This window comes from Pteronotus mesoamericanus, unplaced genomic scaffold, assembly GCF_021234165.1.
Source record: "Pteronotus mesoamericanus isolate MK-2021 breed Mesoamerican mustached bat unplaced genomic scaffold, CSHL_Meso_final contig_116, whole genome shotgun sequence".
NCBI lineage: Eukaryota > Metazoa > Chordata > Mammalia > Chiroptera > Mormoopidae > Pteronotus > Pteronotus mesoamericanus.
Genome location: NW_026555027.1, coordinates 8,276,462 through 8,302,643, shown reverse-complemented (window position 1 = coordinate 8,302,643; position 26,182 = coordinate 8,276,462). Strand labels below are relative to the sequence as shown.

The 26,182-nt window shown below is 55.0% G+C and overlaps 1 protein-coding gene across 2 annotated transcripts in view; it reads right to left on the bottom strand.

Moving 5' to 3' along the window:
- Nucleotides 1-13,855: 13,855 nt before the first annotated feature.
- The window catches only part of ABCG1 (ATP binding cassette subfamily G member 1), a 47,981-nt gene continuing 35,654 nt past the window's right edge, over nt 13,856-26,182 (bottom strand). The window contains exons 6-15 of one of the 2 annotated variants that reach the window (XM_054578653.1): nt 24,379-24,524; nt 23,973-24,096; nt 23,029-23,143; nt 22,170-22,354; nt 21,937-22,038; nt 20,907-21,075; nt 19,995-20,095; nt 19,719-19,877; nt 18,829-18,947; nt 13,856-17,681 (exon numbers count right to left, since the gene is read on the bottom strand). In XM_054578653.1, coding sequence (XP_054434628.1) covers nt 17,453-17,681; nt 18,829-18,947; nt 19,719-19,877; nt 19,995-20,095; nt 20,907-21,075; nt 21,937-22,038; nt 22,170-22,354; nt 23,029-23,143; nt 23,973-24,096; nt 24,379-24,524 — 1,449 coding nt within the window. In that variant the 3' untranslated portion in view covers nt 13,856-17,452. The remainder of the gene's footprint in view (nt 17,682-18,828; nt 18,948-19,718; nt 19,878-19,994; nt 20,096-20,906; nt 21,076-21,936; nt 22,039-22,169; nt 22,355-23,028; nt 23,144-23,972; nt 24,097-24,378; nt 24,525-26,182) is intronic. The other variant, XM_054578654.1, reaches the window with a different exon arrangement.

The window sequence follows — 26,182 nt, the reverse complement described above, 5'->3', positions numbered from 1 at the left end:
GCATGAGGACAGGTCTTCACTCCTGAGAGTTTGTGCTATTGTGTTTTATTTCTCCAAGGCGCCTCGCTCCCTTTTCAGCGTGTCACAGATAAGGGACGGCAGGGGGGTGTCACGGCATCTCCAAGCAGAGGGTCTGTCCCAGCCGGGGGACTGGGTGCAGAAAATAGCCCCAAAGGGCCACACGGGCCGTGGGTGAGCCACAGACCTCAGGCAGTGTGCGGACGGATGGGAGGGCGACAGCCTCCCACGCTGCCGCCACTGCCCCCTGCAGGCCGAGCAAGCACATTGGCAATGTAAGTTTCCAAAAAAAAAAAAAAAAAAAATTACCATCTTTCTCATTGAATAGAAAGCCGAAAACAAAAAACAAACAAACAAAAAAACCCCATCTTGCAGACTGGCACTTTTTTGTATTTATTTGCAAGTTTAACATATGTTTCACCTTGGGTGGCCACCTTTTCCTTTTTCTTCTTCTGGAAATGGACTCGGCTATGTGAATAAAGGAAGTGGGGTTGCCATGAAGATTTCACGTCAAGACCTTATGCAGTTTTAACAGCCCCTCTGTGGAGAGTTGTCCCCTCCTCACTGGGACACGTAGTCACGGGGACAGCCGGGGGGGTTTCCAAGGTAGGATGCTCTGGTTTTTGCACATTTGCTCAGGACGAGTGTCCTCTGCTGTTTCTGTTGATGGGACTCTCTTAAGGACACAAGGACAATCCTGCCACACGCATGTCTGCACTGCATGGTGGCCAGGAAGCAGCACCGTCCAGGGAGGGGGTTCTCGGGCTGAGCCATCCTTCCCGCTGGGACAGGCACCAGCTGCCTTCTGAACAGCAGCCTTTGTTTTTGAGTTTGCACCGGGGACCAGGTCCCTAGAGATATTTCTACCCTTGTAGATAAGGGGCCTGTCCTATAGCCCCTGCTGAAAGGGACCTCATCAGGATGTCCAGGTCTCTAAATCCTAAGCCCTGTGTCCCCTCTAACACCTGCCAGGCCTTGGGGGTGAGCCTTTCCGGGGACCCCTCAGTCTAAAGAGCACAGGCTGGGAGCGGCCTCCTTACTCGGGACTCTGCGGCCACCTGAGTAGTTGCCACCTGGACAGTACCCTGGCCTCGCCTCTGTGTCTTTCTCCCTGCCCTGCCTTGGAGGCCAGGCCTGAGCTTAGCTGGAGGGGTTGAAGCGTCACCTCGGGCCCTGGGCCACACGGCTGCTGCTTTGGCACTGCCCCTCTGTCTGACTCTTATAGCCAGCTCTGCTCGCTGCCTTGCTGCCTCGCCGCCTGCCTGCGGCCTCTCTCTAGGGGACACTCTGCTGCCTCCTTGCTCCCTGGCCTTATCCGTGATGACCCCCTACCCCGCCTGTCCTCCCAAAGAATCCCTGACTTACCTCTGCCATCCCTGAGCGCTGCCCTTTCTACTCTGGACACCTCTGCTGGCTGTGTCCCCCCAAGCCCCTGGTGTCTGCCACTGTGTCAGGCGGGACGGGTTCCACTTTGGAATCTGCAGCCAGGGTCCCCGCCCCCACCCCCTGCAGAGCCAGCCCCATCTCCCGACTCTGCCTGCCCCTTCCTTAGCTATGACAATGTTCTAGAATTCAGGAGTGTCCAAACTTTTAGTATCTCTGAGCCACACTGGAAGAAGAAGAGAGTTGTCTTGGGCCACACATTAAATACATTGTGACACGTAATCACTAAAAAAATCTCATAATGTTTTAAGTAAATTCACGATTTTGTGTTGGGCCGCATTCACAGCCATCCTGGGCTGCATGTGGCCTGTGGGCCGCGGGCTGGACACCCCCGTAAGACGGTTCACTGCTTACTCCCGCCGCCCCGGGTGCGGTGGCCCTGGCTTGCTCTCACCCAGTGGGAAAGTGTGACACTGGGAGGTTTGTCATGTCACATGTGGTCAGAAGAACAAGACCCCCTTGAACACAGCACGTCACTCCCTGCGTACGAGTGCCCTGCCTGGGCTTGGCCCGGCGGCCGGGCCTCACGCCACCTCACTCTGTCCTGTCCTTCCTCTCTAAGGGCCCCGAGTCCACATCTGTTCTTGGTGGCTCCCCCAAACCACCCTGCTTGCTCAAAGATGCACAAACAGGATGGCAGTGCCACCCCCACCCTGGCGGCCTCAGCTCGTGTCCCCGTGGCCCCGGCTGGCCCTGTGCGCCAACCTGCGACTCAAGAGTCACTGCCCCTGGGGCTGGGCGTCCCGAGGCCGCGCTCCGGTGGCTGAGCAGCTGCTGGGTTTCAGGGCTGTGGGTCACCAAGGCCCTCAGAGGAGGCTCACTGCCCAGGAAGGAAGTGCGCACCTGGCGCCACGCCTGCTTCCTGACTTGGCCACACAGCCCCACTGGGCGAGGAGAGAGCCAAGGCCTGGGCCTGTGACCAGAGACAAGCCTACCCCGGAGGCAAGAGGACCCTGGGGCGTCTGCACCCCGCCCCCTCAGATGGAGCCCTCAGTCCAGGGGAATGGCCGTCACCCCTCACGGACACTGCTGTCAGCAGCCACCTGTCACTCAGTGGCCAGATTGGGGCCACTGCTTCATCAAGCCCATGGACACCACCGGGGGGGCAATCCTAGCCCCCCTACCCTGGATGGCGGGTTCTAGTCCGTTGTTGGCTGTTCGCGGGCCCGTCCTGACCGTGGGCTTCCCCAGGGCCGCGGGGAGGCCCCAGAACAGACGCAGGCGGAACCACCTTCTTCCCCACACAGGAGCCTCTCGTGGGCAAGTGGGAGGGTCAGGGAGTGGGACGGGGGAGGGAGGGGCTTCACCTCCCTGCCCTGGGGTGCCACCAAACCTTTCCTCAGTTGCTCCTGCAGGGGTCATGGGGTCACCATGCAAGGTGGCCTCTGGCTGTCTGCCCCATGCACCCTGGGTGCGCAACGCAAATGCTAACCCCACCCCCAAAGCCAGTGCTTCGGGGGGTTCAAGCCACGGCCGTGGAATCATCTGGGGGGTTTTAAAAACCTCGGCGTTCTGGGGATGGGATCGGGGTCTCTCAGGCAGGCCCGGCCCCAGCGATGTCCAGCTGCACGGGCGGACACCCGACAGTAAGGCAGAGTGGGCGGTGAGGGGCTGTCATGTCAGGCAGGACAAGAGCTCCAAGTGGAGAAACAGACTCTGACCCGGGGTTCAAGGTTGTCACTCTTTCGCAAAGCCTCTGGGCCAAGGCGGCCATGGACACCTGGGGACCCTGCCAGGCCACTTTTTTAAAAATATTACATTAAAATACCATTTATCTTGATCACTGAGTTTGGGGCATCCCTTTCTATTTCGTGCCTCCCCAGCCTTAGTCGGGGTGCTGGGCCCGTGCTGAGACCCCAGGTTTCAGTTCTGGGCCAGGCGGCTGTGGCGACATGGGGAGAAATGGGTTGTCTTAGAAAAGAGGGAAGGGACGCCTGGCTGGGAGGTAAAGGTGCAGGGTGGTGGGGGAGGCATCAGGAGACCCTTCCCTCTGCAGAAGAGGGAGGAGGGTGCGGTGGTAGCCTCGTGAACGAGTTCACAGAGCACCAACATCCGGCCCCGCCACTGGCCAGGAGGGAGGGGGACACACTCAAGCCCATTGCGCAGGAACGGCTGACCTGGTGTAAACTCGGCAGGGAGCAGCAGCCCCCTCTGCTGGCTGACAGGGGTGACCGCGGCTTCCCACAGTCACAGCTGCAGCCTGGCTTCGCGTCTCGCCTAGTAGACAAGGTTATGAAGATGCCCAACTGCCCTCGCCTCCTGACAGCAACCAGTCCTGATAAAGCCCTGCTTCCCGGAACCTCCCCCAAATCACACAACGTAAGCCCAAATCCTACAGTGAGTCCTTCCTCACACCTTCTTACTGAGATGCCCCAGACGTGCGATGTCCCTCGTTGCCACAAGTCCATCCACCTCATTTGACAGCGAGTGTGCTCCTGGGCTCTTTGGCAGGAAGGTGTTGGCAAGATGCAAGCCAAAGGCTTGGGGTGGGGGGTGGGGGCCCAGGGACACAGGTCTCATCCAGTGGTTCCCTGTGGGGCTGCACTGCCATAGGGAACAGTTAAAAACCCGTAGGCATGTTTCTGAGTGTCACATGAATGAGGGGTCCGTACTAGCATTGAGTGGACACAAAGCCATGGGTGGCAGGGGTCTGGAATACGCCAGTGTCCTGCGGGCTTCCCAGCATCCTGCTGGATACTGAGGGCAGCTGCAAACCTGTGCGTGACAATCTGAGACCAGAACGGACTTCTGCTTAAGTCTTAACTCATTTGTTCTTTTGGTTTTGCATAGTTTGAATACGCCAGAGTTCTCCAGGAGCGCAGTATCGTGTGGATCCAGGGAACGCTTTTTTTTGGTTTGGAGTTTTAGCCGAATTGTCCATTTCCAGCATGTCCGGCCTGCCACAGCGCCCCTCGTGGGCTGTGAGCTGTCTGCCTGGGCGCCTGCTTCTCTGGGAGGCATGCGCATGGCGGCTCTGGGCAGGGTTTGAGTCCCACTGTTCTGTCGTGTCCCCTAGTGCCGCGTGTGGAACCTGGGCACGCTGAACTGCACAGTCGTGCTGCCTTAGTCCTTTCCTTTGCTTTCTCATGTTTTTATAGAGAATTATGTACATTTATTTCACGAAATGTGTGTAGGTGTGTATGTTAAGGATGAATTTCAGGACACCTAAAGGGGGCTTTTGAAATACTGGGTATAAAGATGGGGGTTCTGCTGGGACAGAGCGCCTCCTGCTGCCCGGTTCCTAGCAGGGCAGTGCCAGGAGGAAACCCCGTCTCCCCAGTCCCTGCCTTTCCCCATCTTTTCAGTCTTGAACCTGGATCACTACGTTCAACTTAGAAATTACAAACACTGACAAACGTTCTCAGCTTTTCCTAGGAGCACCTCCCTAAAATGCCCTCCCCCTCGCCCCTTCCCCCGCCCAGATAGGGGCAGGTCACCTGGCACCTGACCCACCATCCTGCACCTTTACTTCCTACCCATGAGCCCGCCCTTTCCAAGACAACCCATTTCTCCCCAACATCCCCACCAGCTGCTGCCTGGCCCAGTAGTGAACCCTCGCGTCTCAGGAAGGGCTCACCACCTCGACTCGGGGTCCCTATTGTTCTCCTGAGACCCTCCCGGTGCCCCCGCATCCCCCGCCCGCCCAGCCTGCTTGGTGACTGATGCTCAGAGTGACGGGGAAAGATGATCACAGCTGGTGGTTACTGACCGAGCACTTGGCATGTGGCAGGCGCGGATCAGTCCCTTGAGATTGCTAACTCATCGAATGCCCCTAACAAGCCTACCAGGTGAAGGGTGTTTCCATCATCGCCCGCATCCCTATTTTCAGCAAAGGAGACAGGTAGTAAATAGCCTAGGGATTCGCAGCCAGGAAGGCCAGCGTGATGGATTCCGCCGCCTGCCGCAGGGGCCCTGGCAGGAGACGGCGGTCCCGTCACAGCGCCCCCTTGTGCCAGTGCCTCTCATTCACTTCACAGGCAGCAAGGGAGGCTGGGTAAAGAAATTAGTCAATATGTTTTCATCCTTGTTTAAAGGTCCATAATGATTTTCTAGGCTTAAAAATGAAACGCTGAGCCCTGGCTGGGTGACTCAATTGTTTGGAGCATCGTCCCATACACCAAAAGGTTACAGGTACGATTTCCCAGTCAGGGCACATACCTAGGTTTCAGGTTCGATCCACGGTCCGGCCGCTTATAAGAGACAATGGATGGATGTTTCTCTTTCTCTCTCCCCCCACCGCTTCCTTTTTCTCTAAAGTCAATAAACATATCCTCTAGTGAGGATTTAAAAAAGAAAGAAACGCTGAAATGTTGACCAACTGAGCTTGAATAATGCTTCTAAGTACTCACTTGCCAGGACATAGCACAAAGTCCCACTGAGCCCAATTTGGTCCTTAAGTCCGGTGTGACCCCCTGAAGTCACCAAGGGGTGAGCACATGGTCTTTCTTAAGACATTTAAACAACGTTCTTCCCTCTGGACAGTTGAGATTATTTAAGTACTCAGTGAGTGTTAATGAATTTTATAACTTTTGGCTAGGGAGTTTTATGGTGTGGACTGCAAATTTCCTTTTTCTTTTTCCCAAAGTGTCATGAGCAATCTTGTATTTACTCTTACTTTGCAAATGAGGGAACAAAGAAGTTTGTTTTAGGACACAGCCTTGCTAAGGGTCCGGCTTGGGGGGCACCAGCCACTTTTGCTGGGCGGCAGGTAGTACGGCTGTCATTGGTGGACTCCAGGCCCCCTGGAAGCTCAGCTGGCAGTGACTGTCCTTGGCCCAAATGGCCTTGGCCAAATGGTCAAGCCTCCCACCCCCTGGTCAGTATGTCTCTAACGTTTTCACCCACCAGCAGCTCAGAGCGAATTTGAATAATGATTTGGGTTTTGTAAGATCCAGGGATTATTTTGATAACAGATAGCTTCCTCATTGACTTGACTATGGCATACATTTCTAGAACCTCCCAGAAACTATGAAGTGAGAACTTTGACTTGCCCAGAAGAAGCCAGATCCCCTTGCTGCTGCTGAAAGTGGAGATAAACAATAACCGCCCTCCCCGCCCCGCCGTCGACACGCACACATGTGCATTGTGGCCATTAAACCTGTTAATTGCTTCCCATGCTGCTTATACGCCTGTCCCCTCCTCCTGGATTTCAGTGTAGTTGGCCATTGAAAGCGTTGCTTCAACACTTTGTATTTGGCAATGGCTCCTTCCATGTCGGGTGGAGAGCTGTGTATTGTTCCAGAATATGTTGGAATTCACAGAAATTCATCACTCTCTTCCAAGAATTCTTCAGCTTTCAGGGGCATAGAGCGATGGGGATTTCTCCAGTCTTAGATGCCAGAATAGAGTCAGCCGAGCAGCAGTCTCCCTGGGGAGCCTGCGAGGGAGGAAAGGCCGGCGCGACTCCCTGCAGGCCTGGCGACCCAGAGCGGGGAGCGGGGAGGAAGCACTGGGTGGGCAGAGCCGCAGACCTCAGCCAAGTTCAGACCTGTCTCCTGCAGCCTGGAAAGCCTTCCCTGGGACCCCAGTCTTTGGGATCAAAGAGCACTGTTGTGTATTAGAAAGAGTAAGTGACCCTCTTAAGCCTCGAAGTCCCCGTTGGCAACCAGGGGACAATGGCAATAGCTGTATCACAGGGTGTTTGATGGCTGTGGAAACAAGACCCTGGGAGGTCTGAGCCCGCAGACCTTGGTCCTAATGCGTGGGTGTTGGGCTTCTCCGCTTCTCTGAGCGGCGGCTCCCTTTCTTCCTGAGGCTGTACGCTGCTTTTGAAATCTAAATGTGCTTTCCGCTGAGTGAGGGAAACCAGACAACTAGGCCACATGTTGTGTGATTCCATTTATATGACGCCTTCAAATCCATAGAGACAGGAAGTACATTAGTGGTTGCCAGGGCTGGGGGCAGGGGCTGGGAGTGACTACTGATGGGATCTGAGGGGTTCTTTGGGGAGTGATGGAATGTTCTGGAATTAGAGAGTTGTCACGGCTGCACAATTCTGTGAAATACTAAAAAACAGTGAATTGGGGACTTTCACAGGGTGAATTTTATGGTATGTGAATTCTCTCATGCGTGTGTGTACGCTTGTCTCTGTTACTGACTTTAGTCAATGTCTGACTTTCTGCTGAGAATCGAGAGTTTAGTTCCAAGGCTTTCCCAAGGACCAAGGTGTGGACTGGCTCGTTTTGTCCTTCATGCGGTTTGTCCTGCCAGGTGGGATCTTAATCCCTTTTAGGCGGCTCCAGGCTGAGGTCTCCTTCCACCTTATCCAGACCACACTCGGGGAGGAGGGGCAGGAGCTATTAGCTGCTTCTCTCTGGGCAGCTGTCTCTGCCCTCATAGGCGTGGACACTGTGGCCTTTCCCTCCTTTGTGGGTTTGTGGGGCACCGACGCCCCCCTTCACTCTGTCCGCCCCAAACAGGGGCTCTTTTCCGCAGGATGGCGCAACAGTCTTAGAGCCCTCTAGAGGGCGCCCTTGGACACAGTCGCCAATTCTTTCGTTGCTGTTGCCCTTCCCACCTCCCACCCCACCCCGCCCGGCCCCCGCTGGCCCTGCCAACTAGGAAGCAGGAAGCGTCTGTCTCCGGAGGGGCAGAGGTCCGCTTTCCTTCTTCCGCCTGCACTTAAATATGATACCAAAATGGGAAATTAGGAGAAACAAATCAATTTTCAAAATCCTGAGCCAATAGGTGGTTGCATCAATGTCTTCTGAGCGGGGCTGCACCGAGCACAGACGCTCCCACGGCTGCTCATGCACCAGGGAAAGGGCAAAGGAGGGGAGGAGGTACCGGGGGAAATCAGCCCGCTCTTCAAGAGGCACAGGGTTTTATCTCTGTTTCTTATCCCTTTATCTTTGTGTAGAATGGGGTTGCTGACAAGTGGCACTTTTACTGCCCAGGCCATGGTGATGTTGTCAGCGACAGCGCCTGTGGGTGAGGTGGGAGTCACTTGGCAACATCTTTTTTGGCAACATCACCAAGGCAGCCCGCAGGCCCAGAGAGCCACCACTTTCAGGTGTAACTGGAGGCCAGAGGCCTAGGGGCCGCATGTCCGCGCTGGGAGGGGCGGCCTCCACAGCCCCTTGGGGGCAGTGTGAAAGCCGGGGGGGCCCTGTGGAGTCTGCAGGTTCCCTCCTTCAGTCGAAACACTTCTTGATGCCCCCCCCGCTCTACATTTCGGATTTCCTTTGCTTGTATCCAGAAAGGTTTCTGTGGTTTAAAATAGCAGATTGTGAGGATATTGGAGTAAGGATGTTTTCCAAACTTGACAAATTTTTGGAAGCATGGTTGTTATTGGACCAATGACCCCAGCATCCATCAGAAGGGAAATGGCTGCACGGATTCTGGAACATTCCACAAAGACATGCCACGCCGGGGGAGTGGGGAGCGCATTTCCTCTGGCCTGGAGCGCTGCCTGCGGTTGGGCCCAGGGGAGGAAAGCCGGTGGGGGCTGAGGTGCGCTGCCCACTCTTTCCGGTGTGAGGGCCGGGGGGTGCATGGAGGTTGCCAGGTTGTCGGCCCTCCAGGGGGTGTGCTCGGCGATGCCCTGAGTAGCTTCTGTATTGTTTGTTGAAACAAGTGCATAGAACATTTGTGATTTAAAAAGTCCAATAAAGATCATTTTAGAAGAAGTGGGGAAGGAACGGGGATTTCCATGGGGAAGGTGGCGGGCGATTTGGAAGCACACAGCAGCCCCTGGGACAGAGAAACTTGGACAGGAAGAAGGGACGGGAGTGCCGGGCCCTTAGGCCTCGGCCTTTCTCTGTCCGGTCCCTGCGTGCACTCCTTGCTCCACGCCGACAAAGGTAGACTAGCCTTGGCCATCACGGCCACACCCAGGTGATGGTCCCAGAGCCACACCTGGACCCAGGCCCACCCACACTCCCCTGTTGACCCATGCCAGGTCCTTAGACCATAAAGAGCCCAAAGCTGACTCTGGGGGACGTTTGTCCATCATCTTACCCATTAACCACACATCTGGGAGGAGTTTCCCGGTTATGGGGACGCATTCAGCCAGGCCACGTCCCGTGACAAGGTGGACTCCCCTCCTTTGCCCCTAGTGTCTCTCCCAAGACTAGGAGTGTGATGAAGGGGTCAGGAGCCCTGGCTCCCCAGCCCCACGGTCCCCATTTGAACTCTGCCTCCACCGCTTGCCTCAGGCAAGTTGTCTAGTCTCTCTGAGCCGCAGTTTCCTCATCTGAGAAATGGGGCTGGCGGTGGCTCTCTGGCCACAAGGATGGTGATTAAATTAGATCAGGCACAAAAAAGCACTTGACCCTGTGCTACCCACCACATAGCCACTGGGAGCTGGCGTATCACAACTGTCACTCTTAGGTTTCTTCCCAACGTCATCGGAATCCATGACCACCCAAAATATTACTGGATTAAGAGTGAGAGCAGTGCGAAAGGAGAAAACAAACACTCCATGTGCTCTGCCAGGCCCAGGCCCGTTCTCCCTGCAGGTCTGAGGGCTGGTGTTGAAGGCAAGAAAGAGAGAGAGAGATGAAATCTGAAAATAACGATTTTATTTGGTTTATGTCACATTTTCATAAATGGCATCTAATTTCAGAAAACAAAGTTCAAGTCTGCAAAAAATGCACGTACAAATCTAAGAAGGTAACTCTACAGAAATATACAAAGCAGGACATGGTGTGTTAGGTAGAGTTAGAGCTCACATCCAGGGTCTGCCCAGGCCTGCGTTCCCATGGACAGAAACAGCCAGGGGCAAGTGCCCAAGGGAGCCCCTGTTATTTTTAAATATATATATATATATATGTACGTATGTATATATGTTGAGTTTATCTACAACAGTGCAAACCTCTCACAGCGTGCAAGCAACTGTATTTCCTAGGTAACATGTCTAATTCAAAGTCACCCATACAGTATTATAAAAAACGGGGCTTATATAACTATATAGTAGATATACAGATATATGCACATGTTTGCACGCTGGTTAAATAAGGTTACTTGCATTGACTCTTGCTTTGGAAGGAAGAATAAAGGAAAACATTAGAATAGCGGTGCATCAAATGAACGGCGACGGCTCACGACGGATTCTGCCATGATGGGGGGCTGCACCCGCACAGCCACGCAGGAGAAAACAGAGGAGGACAAGGTGTCAGTCACAGAGATTAATTTTGAAACACACATGTGCTATTGAGAAACTCAGCTCCAGTCCCCTCCCACAGGGATCCTGACTATAAGAGTCGAACCATCACGGGTGGTGGGTTTTATTAGCGATTTGAATGACAAGGCATTTTTTACCGTTTTTAATTAGCTGAGGACATAAAGACAGGATACAGCTGACTAAGCTGGGGCAGTCTGTCACCCAAAGATCATGGAAAGGAGACCCCAAGGTTCACGGCGACGGAATTGTGAAAAATGGAAAGGTATTGAAACAAAAGAGCTACCACGGCCACCAACATGTTCTCAGGAGAACCGACTCCCTGTTGTGGTGTTCAGACTGGGCTGCACTGTGGCCTCGGGGGGACAATGGTTGGCGGCTCTGCCGGAGCCCCTGGAGCCCCGGGCTTCCTGCCTTCCCCCTGGGGCCGATCCACTGCCCCCGGAAGGAGAGGGCCCATCGGGCCCCCAGCAGGGGAGAGCGCCCATGAGCCTGGCACCCCAGAACAGCCGTGTTTGGCAGACGCTGTTTTTCCGAGAGCTCCCTGCGCCGAGCCAAGGCTATGCTAGAAGAAAGGGCTGGTACGGACCAGGCCTTGGGGCAGGTAAAGCGAAAGGACAACAGCTCACACCAGGTGCTGGCAGCAAGGGCTCCCGGAGGTCGCCTTCAAGGGACGCGTGTCCGGGGGACCTGAGAATGGCGCCAAGCGGGCCAGCGGGGAGCCACCCCTACACTTGCCCGTGGGGTCAGCCTCTGGTCCCAGCTCACCTGGGCCCCTGCTGCATGCGACCAGTCACCCCCATCATGAACCACCACAGGTGGCTTACAAGGGCCCCCAACTCAAATCTCCTGACACCAGTGAACATGAGATGCCATTTAACTGTATACAATATCAGGGCCACGCTGAAGTTCAGGCGCAGAGTATAGGCCCAAGGCGCACACAGGTGACCAGCCCGAGTCTCTGTCCTGTTTCCTTGGTGCAGACGCAGCAAACAGGATGCTGGCATCCCACTGAGAGAAAACTCCCACTGAATATAATCATTTAAAATTTTGCTGTTTCTTATTTATGTGGCTTGGGCTCGTGCCACTCCCGAGATCTGGTTAAAACCAGGAAGCCCAGGGAGACATTCGTGCATGCTTGTGGCCGTGGCCATGACTTGGACTGCAAGGCGGTGGCTGTTGGGGTCAGGCCCCAGCCATGGAAAGGCTGCACAGAGCTGGCCGAGGTCCCGCACGCCCCCACACGGCCCCGGCCCAGCCCCAGGGTCCCCCCGGGTCGGTGACAGAGCAAGGGCACTTTTGTGGCTCAATTCCTTTCTCTTCAGCTTTGCAATGGTCACTGTTTGGTGGAGAGGCCCTGGAGCTGTGTTCCCACACATGACAATCCCTCCCCTGGCTGGAATGTGGACTGTTTTTTGCTGCTGACCCCAGGGGACTTATGTGAGGACTGAGCGGCACTGGGTCCCTAAGCCTGGCTTGCGCCTGAGGGAGTCACATATATGCCCTGGGTTTGTATTGGTGGAGAGCAGCCTCCTCAAGGGGCCACGGCATCTCTGTTGGAGAAAGATCCCAAGCTGGCATGCCCAGGGAGAACATCAGGATGGAGCAAGGGCCGAACCCTTCTGTTTCCTCAAAGGCGGGAACAGGAAATTGGGAGGGGTATGCCCTCGTTTGAGAAAACCTAATCACAGCCAGGAGGGTGGGCATGCGGGCACCCTCCTCAGCGGCCTTCCTGCCCAGGAGGCGTGCGTTGAAGTACAGGCTGGAAAGAGCTTTGCAAGCGTGAAAGTTAGTGTGCACTAGGGGTAGGGCACCCCCCTCCTTCCCTGCTCTGGTCGAGGGAGGCCCCGATGACTGTCTCAGAGGCGTCTCCCTGCCGTGAGAGGCTTAGTGCAAGGACGCAGAGCGACCTTGACTTTCATGCAAGCTGGAGCGAGGGAGGGCCTGTGCTCTGCAGAGCGGGGAGGCTCGGTCAGCAGGCACCGCCATCATGAGCCCGTCCCTCCTCTGGGGCGCTCTCCGATTGTGCACGCCACCCCAGGCTCCCCTATCATTTGGGAGGAAGGCAGAGGCCATCGGTTCGGCGACTTTGTGCAGCCCTGTTCTCTGCTCTGGGTCTCAAGTGGGAGGGAAGCCCCGTGTGACTGCCCAGGCCTAAGCACCGCTGCCTCAGAAGCTGCGGCTGAAGCTGAGGGCCTTGGTAGCTCCGGTAGCAGGTGACTCCAGGCTCCTTCTGGGTCCTGCTCAGCCTGCCTGGGAGCTGAGCTTATGGGGGCGCTCTCTCTGGAGCAGCCACCTGCCAAGGCCATGGCCTGGGAAACCTGTTTCCCAGGCGTCTGGAGCCATGAATGAGGATGTCGCCCTGGTGGAACGCTGCCAGGAGACCATTGCAAGGCTGAAGTGGGCGGGAGGGGGTGGGCTGCCTGCGTTTGGGGGCCTTGGCACTTTCTGCGGTCATGGCCAACGTTAACAAGGCAGAGGAGGTGAGTCTGGGAGGACAGAGGCAAACCACCAAACTCTAAGACAGTTCAGCATAAAACATGAAATTTCCCGAGACAGGAAGGTGATTATTTACAATTGGTATTAGACTGGAACACTAAGTAATGACCCCCGAACCCCTCCTAAATGTACGGCGAATGTATCCAAAGTATAACCTCCAAATGCATTTTCACTAGCCCAATTCAAGCAAGTCATTTTGAATTTGAAGCGTTTAACAGTGAACATGAGAAAAAGCTGTATGTAAAATATTTTATTAGCAGTCTTCATTTCTTGAAAGTCTCTAACTGTAGAGCCGTACACTCTGCAACCCCTGCCCCGCTTTGAGCTGTTTTGTTTTAGTTTTTGTCAAACTGTAGTCCAGTGGACATGGAGGAAAACCTCCGCGGGGTTGGACTGTGCTCTCACCATCTGCGTGGCAGGCATGAATGAGGGAGTGTTCTCTTCCCTTCTCAGAGTCAAGGGTGACCGAGGATTCACAGATACGCTACGGCGTGCAACCTAGCCCAGGCCTGCATGCGTGCAAGAGTGTGTGTTTATGCGAGTGCGCGCATGCACGCTCCAGCCCCACTACCCAAGCTCATCCACAGGCAGAGCTCCTTGTTAGGGTGCCTGGAGGGGAGAGGTGTGGCCATCCTCCCACCTCAGCTACCTGTTCGGAGCTAGAAATCCAGAATGAATAGCCACTAAGCTAGTATTGCATTTTACACCTTACAAAGTACAGCCACGTACACTTGTACACTGAACAGAAGGTAATGTGGCAAAGCAAAAAAAAAAAAAAAAAAAAAAAAATCAGAGAGAGAGACTTTGGGGTCAGACAGGGGCTTGAATTCCCAATCTGCTCTTTCCTGGCCCTGGGACCGGGGACCTTACTGCCCCCCTGCCAGCTTGGGTGTCCTGTGTCTCCAGAATGAATGGGATGATGCGGTCATGGGACCCCTCCCGCCTGCCCGCTCTGGAGGGCTGGCCCACATCGTCTGAGCCCCTCCCCAAGCCCGCCAAGCTCAGGGGTGGTCAGTCCCCGTTGCTGAGTAAACAAATCGAGGAATCTATAAGGCATCAGCGCAGCGCCCAGAACATTCACGAAGACGCTCAACTCACTGGAGCTCAAGCTTTTCTAGGGGACACAACTGAAGTGACTTTGACCTCGTGGACACAGCCCATCCCTAACTTCCTGGCCTTGCCTTTCTCAGAGTGGGAAGAAAGACCTTTTTGTGGTTGAGTTTCTACCTGAAAACTTATAGGTCCCATTCCCTGGTCCTGAAGGCCTCTCCCCCAAGGTGACATAATCTGATTCCAGCATCTTCTATGTTCATGGGGGGCTTCTTCCCTTTCTGGGGCGAGCTTCCCACCTCGCCCACAGGAACTTTGGGAGAATTTAATTCTCTAGCTGGCATTCAGCGAGTGTAACAGAGAGGGCACAGACACTCTCTGTGGGGACAGAGGTGAGGGGCTCCCAGAACAGGGCTGGCCAGCATGGACTAGGCCCCGATGCCATCTTTGGGGGCCAGGGCAGTGGTTAGAACCCAAGTGCCCCTTTCTCTTCGGACAAGTTTCATTTGAAAACAAAAGTCTCTGAGCTCCTGCCTCTGCTCAGCCCCCCTCCGGAGAAGCCGCTCATCTTTTTCCGGGGCTCATCCTTCTCTGTCGAGAAGAGGTCAGGGGTGAAAGGAGTGTTTGTGTCCCGCACTCAGAAATGACTGAAAAGCATCGGAATTGGGAAGCTGGCCTGCACATCACTGCCTGCCTGTTAACCACTATTTAGAAATATCAGTAAGCTGCTTGGATGTTCTCTTAGGCCACTGGAATCGGGTATTTTCTCAAACTACCCAGAAGCAAAAGCAGAGGGCAAATATCTGGAGATCCGAACTGAACGGCTGCACTTCTGTAAAAGCTGTTGAGGGTTTATAATGAGAACGTACACGCAGGGGACACTTGCTGACAGTTGAATTGGGGTGAAGGCAACATCCTAGGGTGATGCTTCCTCGCTCAACATGGCTGGAGGTCTTCCGAGGCAAATTATCCTGGGGTGCTGACTTCGTACGCTTGCTGCACCCACTCAGCACCCTTTAAAGATAGCTCTGGGTCACTCTGCATGTGGGTTTCCCACCTGGCAGCCGCCAGCTCTCATGCCACCGAAGACCAGCCCCTGGGTAGGGGAGGCCTCCGTCAGTCCCTCATCTGTGAAGCGATGATGTAATCTGCTAACAGTGCAAAACCGAAATGCTGGGAGCACCAACTCCTCTGGAGAGGATTCCTTCCAAGGGCTTCGGAGCTGCCATTTTAAATCTACAGGAATCTCACTGTTTCCTTCGGAAATTGCTGAGACACGCCGCTGTGGGCTCAGTGACGGGAGCGAGGCTGCCCGTGCAGTGGGGACAGTCACCCCACCCAGGGCAGTGTCTGGTGTGCACGTCCTGAGTCGGGCCACAGAGCCGCAACCGGAAGGGCTCACCCGGAGGGGAAGAGGTCTCCAAACACGGACCTCGCCTGCTGTAATTCTGAGCGTGAGGGACGATTTTCTCCTCTTCCCAACTCCGTACCGCACTAGGCTGTTCCTATGTGGGTCTTCCTATGGGTGATGTCTTACAGGCAGAGCTACCTTGAAATTAAAGACTTTCTACAAAGGCTAAGTTTGACCCTGGTTACATAACATAGTCTGGAAGGCAATGCTATCTTTGTGTGGAACAAGCAAACCTAAAAAATTACATTTTTAATATACCTCGATGGTGTTTACTACAAAAGGATCTAAGGGGGAAAAAGTGACCTTTAAAAATCTGCAAATTCAATTTGTGGGCAAAGTAAAAATTGAACTCTTTTCATTCTCTGAAGTAGGAACTAAGAGTTTTGGGAAGAGAACCAAGGAATCTTTCAGAGCTGCAAAGGCCTGGGAGACAAGCTAGTGCTGCCATTTACAGAGGAGGAAACTGTGGGCCAGAGAGGTTTGTGAATTTGCCCACAAACATACAATCTTTCATGAGGGGGCCCTGATTCCAGGACAGTGATGTTCTAGAAGGGGAACACAATTCCACTTTCCTTCCGAGGAGCTTCTTTGGCCAGAATCCCCGCCTACCCCGCAGACACGCAGCCTCTGACAGCTGACAGGCGCGCGGGTACCCTGGTTGGAAGTCAGAGGCTGCTCTTCCCGCCCTGGAGAGGTTTACTCGTGTGACTGCGCCACTTAGGAAGAAGGGGCTCTGGTTGCGAGGTCCACACGGACCCAACAGTGAGCAGGTGGTACGGCTGAAATGCCTCAAGGACCGGTCTCCGGAGGCGGACTCACCCGCAGCCTCGTTTGATGAACTACAAACCCCTCAGCCACACCAAGTGTCCGCCGGGTTCCTGGGGGGCCTTGGACTCTAATGAGGTCTCTGTATCTTCTGTCTTGCACAGTCAGCTCACCGTTCATGGCTGCACCTGGGACCCCCCCAACGTCCGCACCTGCGTGTCCCTCAGTCCCTCGTTCCCAGGTTCAGTGGAGGTAGTTGATGTGATTAATGAGGAAAGGGAAAATGGCTGTAAAAACTCGACAGGGTGGATCTTCTAGAATTTTTTTTTTTTTTTTAGGCAAAATTAAGATGCTCAGAAAGTAAGGAAGAAAGAAACAAATTATTTTGCTTAAAATAAGAAGCAAAGGGAAAATGAGAGACTTTGAAAGAGTTGCCTTCAATTTCGCCTTCCAACTTTTTGCTTAGCTTTTCGAAACGTCTGTACGGCTTAGCGCACACAGTTCCAAAGTCTCCTCTCAACCTGCACTTGCATCTTTCACAGGTTCATTAATGAGGCCAGCTCACCCTGAACAATTCTCTTCAACAAGTACAAAAAAGTACAGTTTCTTAATATGAATGCAATTCATCGACTTTTGGCGTGGAAAATGACTTCCCATTGGAAAAAGAGACAAAGTGTAGAAAGACGGAAACTACGAAAAACAAGTCATAAAATGGGACCGCTTCCCTCTTTGCCTTTCTCCCCCAGGACGTAACTGCACAGCGGCCAGCGGAGAGGCTGCCTGCATCCCCCATCCAGGACCAGAGCGACCTGGTCAGGAGGAAGAATGCCGCCGAGGGCGCCTCTTGTCACCAGCTTTGTTGCAGGTTTAAATTCTGCCCCAGCTTTGGAAGTTTTATATTCTGCATGTGAAAGTTATCCTTTTACCTCTTCTTCCTAGTTAAAGCTGGTAAGGGTAATGGAGAGAAGACCCGACCCCACTGGGCGGAGCTGTCGAACACTTGGCACCCACGAACCGGACGTGGTGGCTAGGGATTGGGTCACAGTTGTCCCTGTGTCCTTGGGCACAGGCTGGCCGCCACGATTCTACAAGTTGCCCCTGGCGGCAATGTCTCATTTTCCTTTCTTCTGGCGCATTCGGGTGCTTTACCTCTCTGCCCGGATTTTGTACCTCAGCACAAAATAGGCGATGAGGCGCAGTGAGATGAAGAAAATGCCCAGCACAATGAAGTCCAGGTAGAGTTTGGCGTTCTCCACGTCCAGTTCTCGCAGAATGGCCTCCGACTTCTGAAAGTGGCAGGTCTCGTCGATGTCGCAGTGCAGGTCCTCTCGGTCCAGGCCGTAGATGGACAAGATGACCCCCTCAAAGCCGTACCTGCGGAGGAAAGAGCCCAGTGTGAGGAAGGCTCTGCCCCGGTGACCCTACAACTTGCCCGCTGCCCCTGGCTCTGCCTCCGTTTGTTGAGGGCAAAGTACTGTCCCCCTCCTCCATGGCTCCCAGTCGGCTCCCTTCCCAAAGACCTGTCCTCACTGAAACACTTCCTAACCTCCCAACACCTCCCTGAGATGAACCCTTACGGCAGCTTCACTATGTTTTCCCCTTTTGTCCCCTCCAAACTGAACAAATTGTAGGCTTTTGTTCAGCGGTTGAAGGCATCGAATACCCCTTTGATTACTTCTGCTGGCACGTACTTTTTAGAAGTTAGACATAATAGAGGGCTGATGGCCTTCCAAGCACCACACAGCACTCTCACAAAACACTCCTGCCCCATCTCTTGTTCCGTGCCAGCCCTACACGGTCAGAACAAAAACGCTGATTCTGAGGAGAAAGACGACGTTTCGGGTTTCTTGGCACGGTGCTGGAACTCTGTACAAGAGCTTTGTTTTTCCAGTTTGTTTCCAGAACAATATACCTGGGCCTGAACTGACATAGAAAAGCTTGTCCTGACTTGGGATCTCATGTGTCACGTGAAATTGCTCCAGAGGGGCCGAAAAGCTCTGAAGACAAGCGCAGCGCGCCGAGGACCACCGGACCCAACGGCCCCTGAGCGCGGAGCGCGCCATCTGATCCGGCGGCCGAAGCCAGGACGCTTGTGTCCAAAGATATTAGGATGCTTAAGTCATGACTCGTTTTCCGCAGGATTTCTTATTAGTGTTTACAATGTTCAGAAATGTGTTATGAGCACTGTTCATTTCAGAGAGGAACGAAGTGCCTAAAAGGTAGAAATGCTCTCTGAAGACAGCTCTTCAAAGGACCAGAATCTGGGCCTTCTGGGGCTTCTTCAGGATACGAGTGACTCGTCCTTATCCTTGTTGTGTGTGTGTTGGTGAGAGCAGGGCACACAGAACTGGGACAAAAATAAAAGGCACTGATCTTCTTAGATCCATGATCTAGGAATCGTGCCGCCATTTAGCTGACAGCCGGGAGGTGGCTTTTTTGAGTGTCTACACATTAACAAGAGTCCCCTTGCCTCTGTGACCGTAAAGCTCCCATGTTGTAGAGGGCACCCCCGACAGGCTACCTGACGTAGGAGATGTAGGACATCCACTGCAGGTAGGTCGGGATGGTGTCAAAGCTGACGAAAAACCCTGAGAAGAGGAGGACGGGGATGGCCGTCACGGGGCCCACGAAGGTCGCCACCTGGGGGAACACAAAGAGAGCTCACAGTCCCGCCCAACTTCTTCCGCAGGTGGCTCAGGAAGGCCGTCCTCCTGGACAGCCACCTGGAGCGCCGGGAAAGGACTGGTTTTCAGGACGGGTCACCCACGGGCCAGGACAGCGTGGAGAAGCGTCTGGTTTGGGGAGCGAGCAGCCTGCTCTCAGGCGCTCGGGACTCACCCGAGTCCTGGCTTTGCTTTTAAGGCCTGGCCTGAGCTTCCTGAAGCCACAGAGGCGCAAACATGGCAAACACATGTGGGTTTGGCAGGTTGTGGGTGGGTGGTACCAGGAGCCCTGAAGGGGGCGCATGAAGAGTCTCGGATGGGGTGGGAATGTGGGGGTGCAATGGGGGCTGAACGGAGGGACAAGCGGATCCCTCGAAGCAACAAAACCTAGGCATCGCGAGCTCGGCCTCTGAGCCGGCAGCAGGACCCTGACCAAGCCGCACTGCCTCGCGGGGCCTCAGTGTCCCCACCTGCCAGATGGAGGTAGCACAGCACCCAATTCAGGGACGTGCTCGGGACTAAAGGAGCTCTCAGTGGGGAGCGCTGAGAACAGCCCCTGGCACACAGGACGTGCCGCGCCAGGGCAGCTGCGGCTGTCGCTGTGCCGATCCTGACTAGCCGGGGCGGTACGAGTCCTGACCAGAAGCCGGCCCGCCGAAGCCGATCTAGGACGTTAGGGCAGAATCGGGAGGAGGGGGCGGTGCTGAGCCCCGCCAGGGCAGCAGCGGGGCGTCTCCTTGGCTGGTACCTGCAGGGACGTGGAGGCAGCTCCGATCAGGAGGCCCAGCGACTGCGCCACCAGCGAGGTCATGGTGCCCAGGGCAGCGAACAGGACGAACCGCACGGCGTCGGATGGCTGCGACGTCATCCAGTACACGATGCTGCAGTAGGCCACCGGGAACATGATCTGGAAAGATGGGGGGGTCCATCACCCTCTCGTGGAAATGGGGTCTCCCACCCCGGTTTACCGGGTATGACGCAGAATCCCCGCCCCTCTTCAAACACATGCCCTGCGCATACGTACCTGGAAGGGGACGTCCGCCATGGTCTTGGCCAGGTAGTAGGCCTTCAGGCTGTACCAGTAATTCAGGTGTTCCCGAAGAAACACCCCCATCTCCAGGGGAACTAGGAGGCAGCAAAATGGGACAGGGGTCAGGCAGACACACCCGCTGTGCCAACACTGACTCGGGTGACCGGGCCTGGGCCCTTCAGCACTGCGGGACTCCAGGCTTGGGCGGGAAAGGTGAGGACTGTTCACTAGCCAGGGACATTGCTGACCACTTTTATAACCCGAATCATCAAGTGGGGAATATCTATGTGCATATTGAATAGCATTTTAGTGATTAAAATAAGCATGTCTTACTCAACTTATTCTCATTGAGTAACTAACAATGTGATTCCTTCCTGTGGGCAAAAGCTCGCAAGCTGGTCCTAGAAATTCCGGGCAGTGTAGGGAGGAGGCATCCTGGGGAGGAAGTGTTTATGATGAGCTTGGCTGGAGCAGCGGGTTTCTGCGCTGTCAGCCCAAAGGGACTGGGGGCAGCTTGGTCAGCAAACGGTCTAGACTTGCTCGGAAATCCATCTGGAATAGCCTTCCCCACTCGTCGACCTGGCTGTACCGGGCTTGCCTCAGTAACCAAATGAGGTCAAAACGCCTTTCATTAATATCTCTCTCATGTTAGCCTTCCACCATGCGTGAAAGTCTTCCTTTAGTGATTCATTCCTTTGGCTTAACTATGGTGTACATTTTCTTGTCTAACAGAAAAATACAACAATACCTACATCTGTCTACAAAGAAAATGGTATTTTAAAGAACAAGACGCTATGTGTTCAAAAAACTCATCTCTTGGCTGAGCTGTGACCTCGGTCCCCGATTCGTGGGTTGGAATGACAGATAACAGAGGGGAGGTGGGACGGTGGCCAGCCAGGCACTCACACGTGAGCACGGTGGGCATCAGGGCCGCGAACATGAGGAACAGCATGGAGAAGAAGAGGAAGCCGGAGTTACTCAGGACCTTCTTGGCTTCATTCCCAATCCCCAAGTAGAGCAGGCCAATGAGGAGGCCAATGCCGATGTGCGAGGTGATCCGCAGGTGTGTCAAGACCTGGGGGCGGACATGGCTGTTACTCAGGCGCCTGGAGGTCAGGGGGTTGGGCAGTGATGGAATTATAGGGCCGTCCAGATGCACTGTCCTGACCCTTCCCCTCCAAAAAAACAAGCCTCTCCCCGCACTGAACAACTCACACACAGGTGCACACAGGGCAAGAGCTTATTGCTTGGAACACAGAATTGTTCAAAAATGGCAAGCAAGGTCCGTCTACCTTCGGAGGAGAGGACAAGTGACGATGATGGTGGATAAAGGGACGAAGGGGGGTTATATCAGAGACCCACCCTTGAAAAGCTCCATTTTTCAAACCAAGTCCCAGAGGCCCACTGAGCACTGAGCCCCTCTTGGGTGGGCTGTCCAGCTGTCCAAGTTAAAAGTGGCCCTCGCTGTGGCTCCCCACCATTCACCCCCTCCTGCCTGGTAAGCCTCCACTCAGCCTCACAGCCCTGGGCCTGGCTGGGCTTCCCTGAGGGAGGAATACCCCCGTCACGTCACGCTTGGCCCGATGACTTGCTTTGGCCAGAGGAATGTGAGCCCAAGGGACGAGCTGCCACCAGAAGTTTTACATTTGGTTTCTCCCTTGCGCTTCCTCTTTGCCACATTCTAGAAAGGCCCTGTTCCTCCATTCTGAGTCCCAGGATGAGAAGAAACACGGGGCAGAGTCACAGCACTCAGCCATAAATATTTACTGTCACAGCTGCTGGTGTTTGGGGGTGTTGGTCACAGCAGCATCACAGAGTGAAAGCGGACCAATGCGACTGGAGGAACAACAGCAGTCTGAAAGGTCCATCAGGGCCGACACAGCCAAAAATGACACGCGGCTTCCTGGGCCACGGAGGGAATTGCAAACACACTTACCGAATCCCTCATGATACTCAAGAAAGTCCTTTTGAAGAGGATGCAGAACTGGGTGAGGCAGCTGGCGGAGAAGCTGTGACAGCCTTCCATGGAAGCGGAGTCCTGAGGACACACCGAGAAGGCAGCGGCGGTGAGGCCCCAACCCCATGACGCATTTCCTCGCCGCTAAGAAGCAGCGCCATGCCGCAGGGGGCGAGGCGCAGCGCGCGCTCCCGGGCCGGGAGTGGGATTACCTTTCTCAGCCCCTTCAATCGTTTTGCCTGCTTTACCTCTTCAGAGGGCCGGTGCCAAAGGAAGGGGTTCACCTCAGCATCCCCCCCAGCCTCTTTCCGGTAGTCCGAGTCGCACATGCCCTCACGGACGGCTCTCACCAGGCGCCCATTCTGATCGCCGTACTCGCCGGACGCCACCTCCATGACTGCAGGGGACACAGGTGCACGGGGTCAGCCGGGCCCCGGGACAGGATGCCCGCGATGGCCAACGCGAATGTGGGATTCTTTCCTTTTTGCAACAGCAGAGCCATGAATCGGGCGGGATTTGTTTAATTGATTGTATACGAGCTGCAGGAGGCTGATTATATGATAAAATTGTTGAGTAACCCCTGTTCTTTCAGCGCTAAACCGCCCAGCAAGACCACGTCTCATGTCAGGAGCATGGGGGTGAAAATGATGAGCTTATTCGTTTTTAACGGGGGCGCCCATCCAGTGCTTGCTGAGTACCCGGTACAGGCGCCCAGGCCTCGGAGCAGAAGCCGGAAATCGAGCCGCATGTGGTGGGTGGGGTCAGCCGTGGCTGATGAGAGCAGTGGCGGTGCGGGGGACCACAGAAAAGGGGGTGCTCGGGGCCCTGAAGGGGCGCTTGGCACCCTGGGGCCTTGAAACTTGTTATTGTTCCCAGATATTTAATCTGGAGGAAAAACCACCTCTTTTTCTCTGCCGTTAAAAGTTCCAACACAGGATGGCACTTGAGTCATCTGTGAAATAATAGTTCCTGAGTGGGGGCCTCAGGTAAAAGAGGAAACCCACCACGAGTGGCAAACAAACAAACAAACAAATATCCTTTCTTTTCCTTCCTGGTCAAGGTCCTACTCACCAAAGTCGGCTGGGTTGTGGTAGGTTGGGCAGTTCAGACCTAAATCCCTCAAATATGGCACAAGATTGGAGACTTTTCCCCGGTACACACACTGTCCTTGACTAAGGACATAAAGCTGGAAAAAGCAAGGAGAGGTGAACATCAGCCCTGCCCGTCCCCATAGAGCAGCTGGTGCTTTCAGCCCATCCACACACCCATCCACCCATCCACTCATCCACCCACCTCCCCAAACCACACTCCCGCTCTTCCCTCCAACCGTCCACCCACCCATCTATCTACCCACTAGCCATCCTTCCCTCCATCCACACATCCACCCACCCACCTACGGATCCACCCACCCACCCACCTGAATCTTCCCTCCTTTTTTCCTCCCTCCCTCCCTTCCTTCCCTCCCCCTCTCTCTCTCACCTCCCAAAGACCGTTAAAGTTCACAGGGAAATCCATGATAAGCCAGGGAAGTCAGAGAAAACTGAGACTATCATGGGGCCCTGAATTATTTTATTTTATTGATTTGTATTGATACTAACTAACTATCTCCTCAGGAAAGATTTTGGAGCCTTACATATTTCCACCCTTGGGACTTTTTTTTTTTTTTTTTGCTCATAATAATATCAAAACCTAAGGTTTATAAAACATAATATTATACAAATAAAGTGACTTGTCATTTAATTCCATAACACAGGTGTTTCCCCATTGTAACAGGCAAGGTAATGAAGCTACAATGATATCAGAGACTCACCCAAGTCCCTGCGGCCACAAGCCAGCCCCAGAGGAGGACACTGGCCGGCTCCTCCCACCCCCTCCTTAGCTGCTCACGGCTCGAGCGTCTTATGAAACATAACACTGAAGGCCACTCAACAACGAAGACCACTTCATGAACTAAGGGGAAGCTGAGTATCCGGCATCTGGGTTCCCCAGGGCTGGCCCCGGCAGGGCCCACGTACCTGGTCGAACAGCTCGAAGAGCTTGGCGCTGGGCTGGTGGATGGTGCAGATGATGGACCGCCCTCCTTGAGCGAGCCCTTTCATCAGGGAGACCACCTGGAAGCAGGAGGCGCTGTCCAGGCCGCTGCAAGTCAAGGGCACCATGAGACGCTTGTGGGACCCCCGCACCATGCCCGCGTTCAAGGTGCGCTGGGTGGGTCTGTGTGCCAACCTGAGCCATGGGTGCCCCCAGTCTTAGGGAGAGTGCGGCAAGCCAGGCCTCTGCTCTGTGACCCCAGAACAGAGGGAGAAAAAGATGGGACAGCTAGGGTCCGTGCCTGCCCCATCTGAAGCTATAGAGGGGGCCCCCAAAAATCTGCAGGCGGAGGGGTCAGGGGCCCTCCCCTCCGCTACTCCTGAGTCATACCTGGTTGGCTCGTCAAAGAACATGACGGGAGGGTTGTTGACCAGCTCCAGCGCGATGGCCAGGCGCTTGCGCTGCCCACCCGAGAGGCTTCCGGTCCGCGTGTTGGCACAAGACAGTAAGCCCAGGGCCGTCAGGATCTCCTTGACCTGGGGGTGGGGAGCGGCAGAGCCAGAGTGGCCGTCAGTGGCCTCCTCCTACATGTCATCATCTCCAGAATCCACATGGAAACATGCTGCCCCCCCACCCCCGCCTCTTCCCTCCCAGACACAGACCGACGCCGATGACGCCAATCCCACCCCAGGCTGCCCGTTTCCAAGTCCAAGGTCCTGATTTGGGTCCTGAGGCTGAGGAGCAGTGGGGACGCCAGATGCCCTGCCTGGGCGGAGTCCTTGCCCTGCGTCCTGCGGCAACCTTCCCTTGCAAGCCTCTCCCAGGGCCCAGGTCTGCGGCGTGGGCACGGACGCATGGAGGGACGGGTGATCGGGTCTCTGGCCGGCGCAGAGGAAGGGCCACCAGGACAGTGAAATGAGATAATGAGTGAACGCGCCTGGCCCGCATAAATGTTTAACTGATGGCAACTCTTAACGATGCTGTTGCCAATGACGCAGCTTCCGCAGAAGCAGGACCCCGCGGGCCAGGCATCTGGGAAAGAAGGCCAGAGCCCCCGCGCACCTGTCAGCAGAAGAGCAAGGTCTCTGCAGGAGCAGCAAGATGGCCACCCTGCCTGAAGCGGCCGGTCCCTCCCATGGTGGCCTCCAGGCCCCCAGGATGCAGGCGGGCCACCGAGACACACATATCCACTGTGTGCTGAGCCCTCCCTGCCTGGTGGGGTTATTGATCCAATGTTGACTTGGAGAACAGAAGGGTCAGCAGCCTCCAGGGCAGGTGCAGGAGCCAGTTCAGCTGCAGTGTGCGGGGCGCAGCCAGCGTCTTCTCGGGGGCAGGCAGCTGTCAGCCTCCCTGCCTCCACATGGGCTCACCTCCCAGGGTCCCCCCAGAATTTGCCCGGTCGTTGTCCCAGACCCCGGAGGCTCCTGAGTCTGTCTGGGTGGACCCAGTCCAGCGGCTTCTCTGGGGAGATGAGATCATCCAAAAGGAGAAAGAAATCACAAAGAACATTTCCGTGCCCGTGCTTGGGTGGCTTAAGCACCGTCAGTACAAAAGTTGGCTTTGGTGACAGAAAGACCCAGGACACTGCTGCTCCATGGGCTGGGAAGCAGCGGGTGAGACAGGCCTGGGTTCGAATCCTACTTATCCTCTCTCTTGCTGATCCAAACCCCGCTCCACTGCCTCTCCCGGAATGGCACGCCTTTGAGGGACACCAACCCAGAAAAAAGGGCAGCGAGGTCACTCAGAAAAGGCCACCACAGTGGGGCAGGTGGGGGCGGCTCTTCCTGGCGCACTTCCCTTCCTGTGCAGACAGAAGCACAGGCCAGAGTTGCAAGATAAAGAGATAAAGAGTCACGCTGGCCATTGCAGGCTCGCCCTGGGGTCATCGCAACATGGCACATGCCCGTTGCCTGTCCGTCTGTTTCCTCTGAGGCGTCGCTCCTTGCAGCGAAGCGTCTTCCTGGAGTGACACCCTGCAGGTCGATTGGTTTCAAAACCCGTCAGAGAGAACAATACCTGGCCCTGGGAATCTTACTCCTGAGGAAGCCCCCTCCCTGGAGGCTTCGTAGGGCTGAGGCCGCTTTTCTGGGAAACAAGGAAAGCTTTGCGACACATTCCACCCCGGCCAAAACGTTCCAGTCTATTGTGTTGCCATGCAGGGAACTGGAGGGAAATGAGTCAGGGCATGTGATGG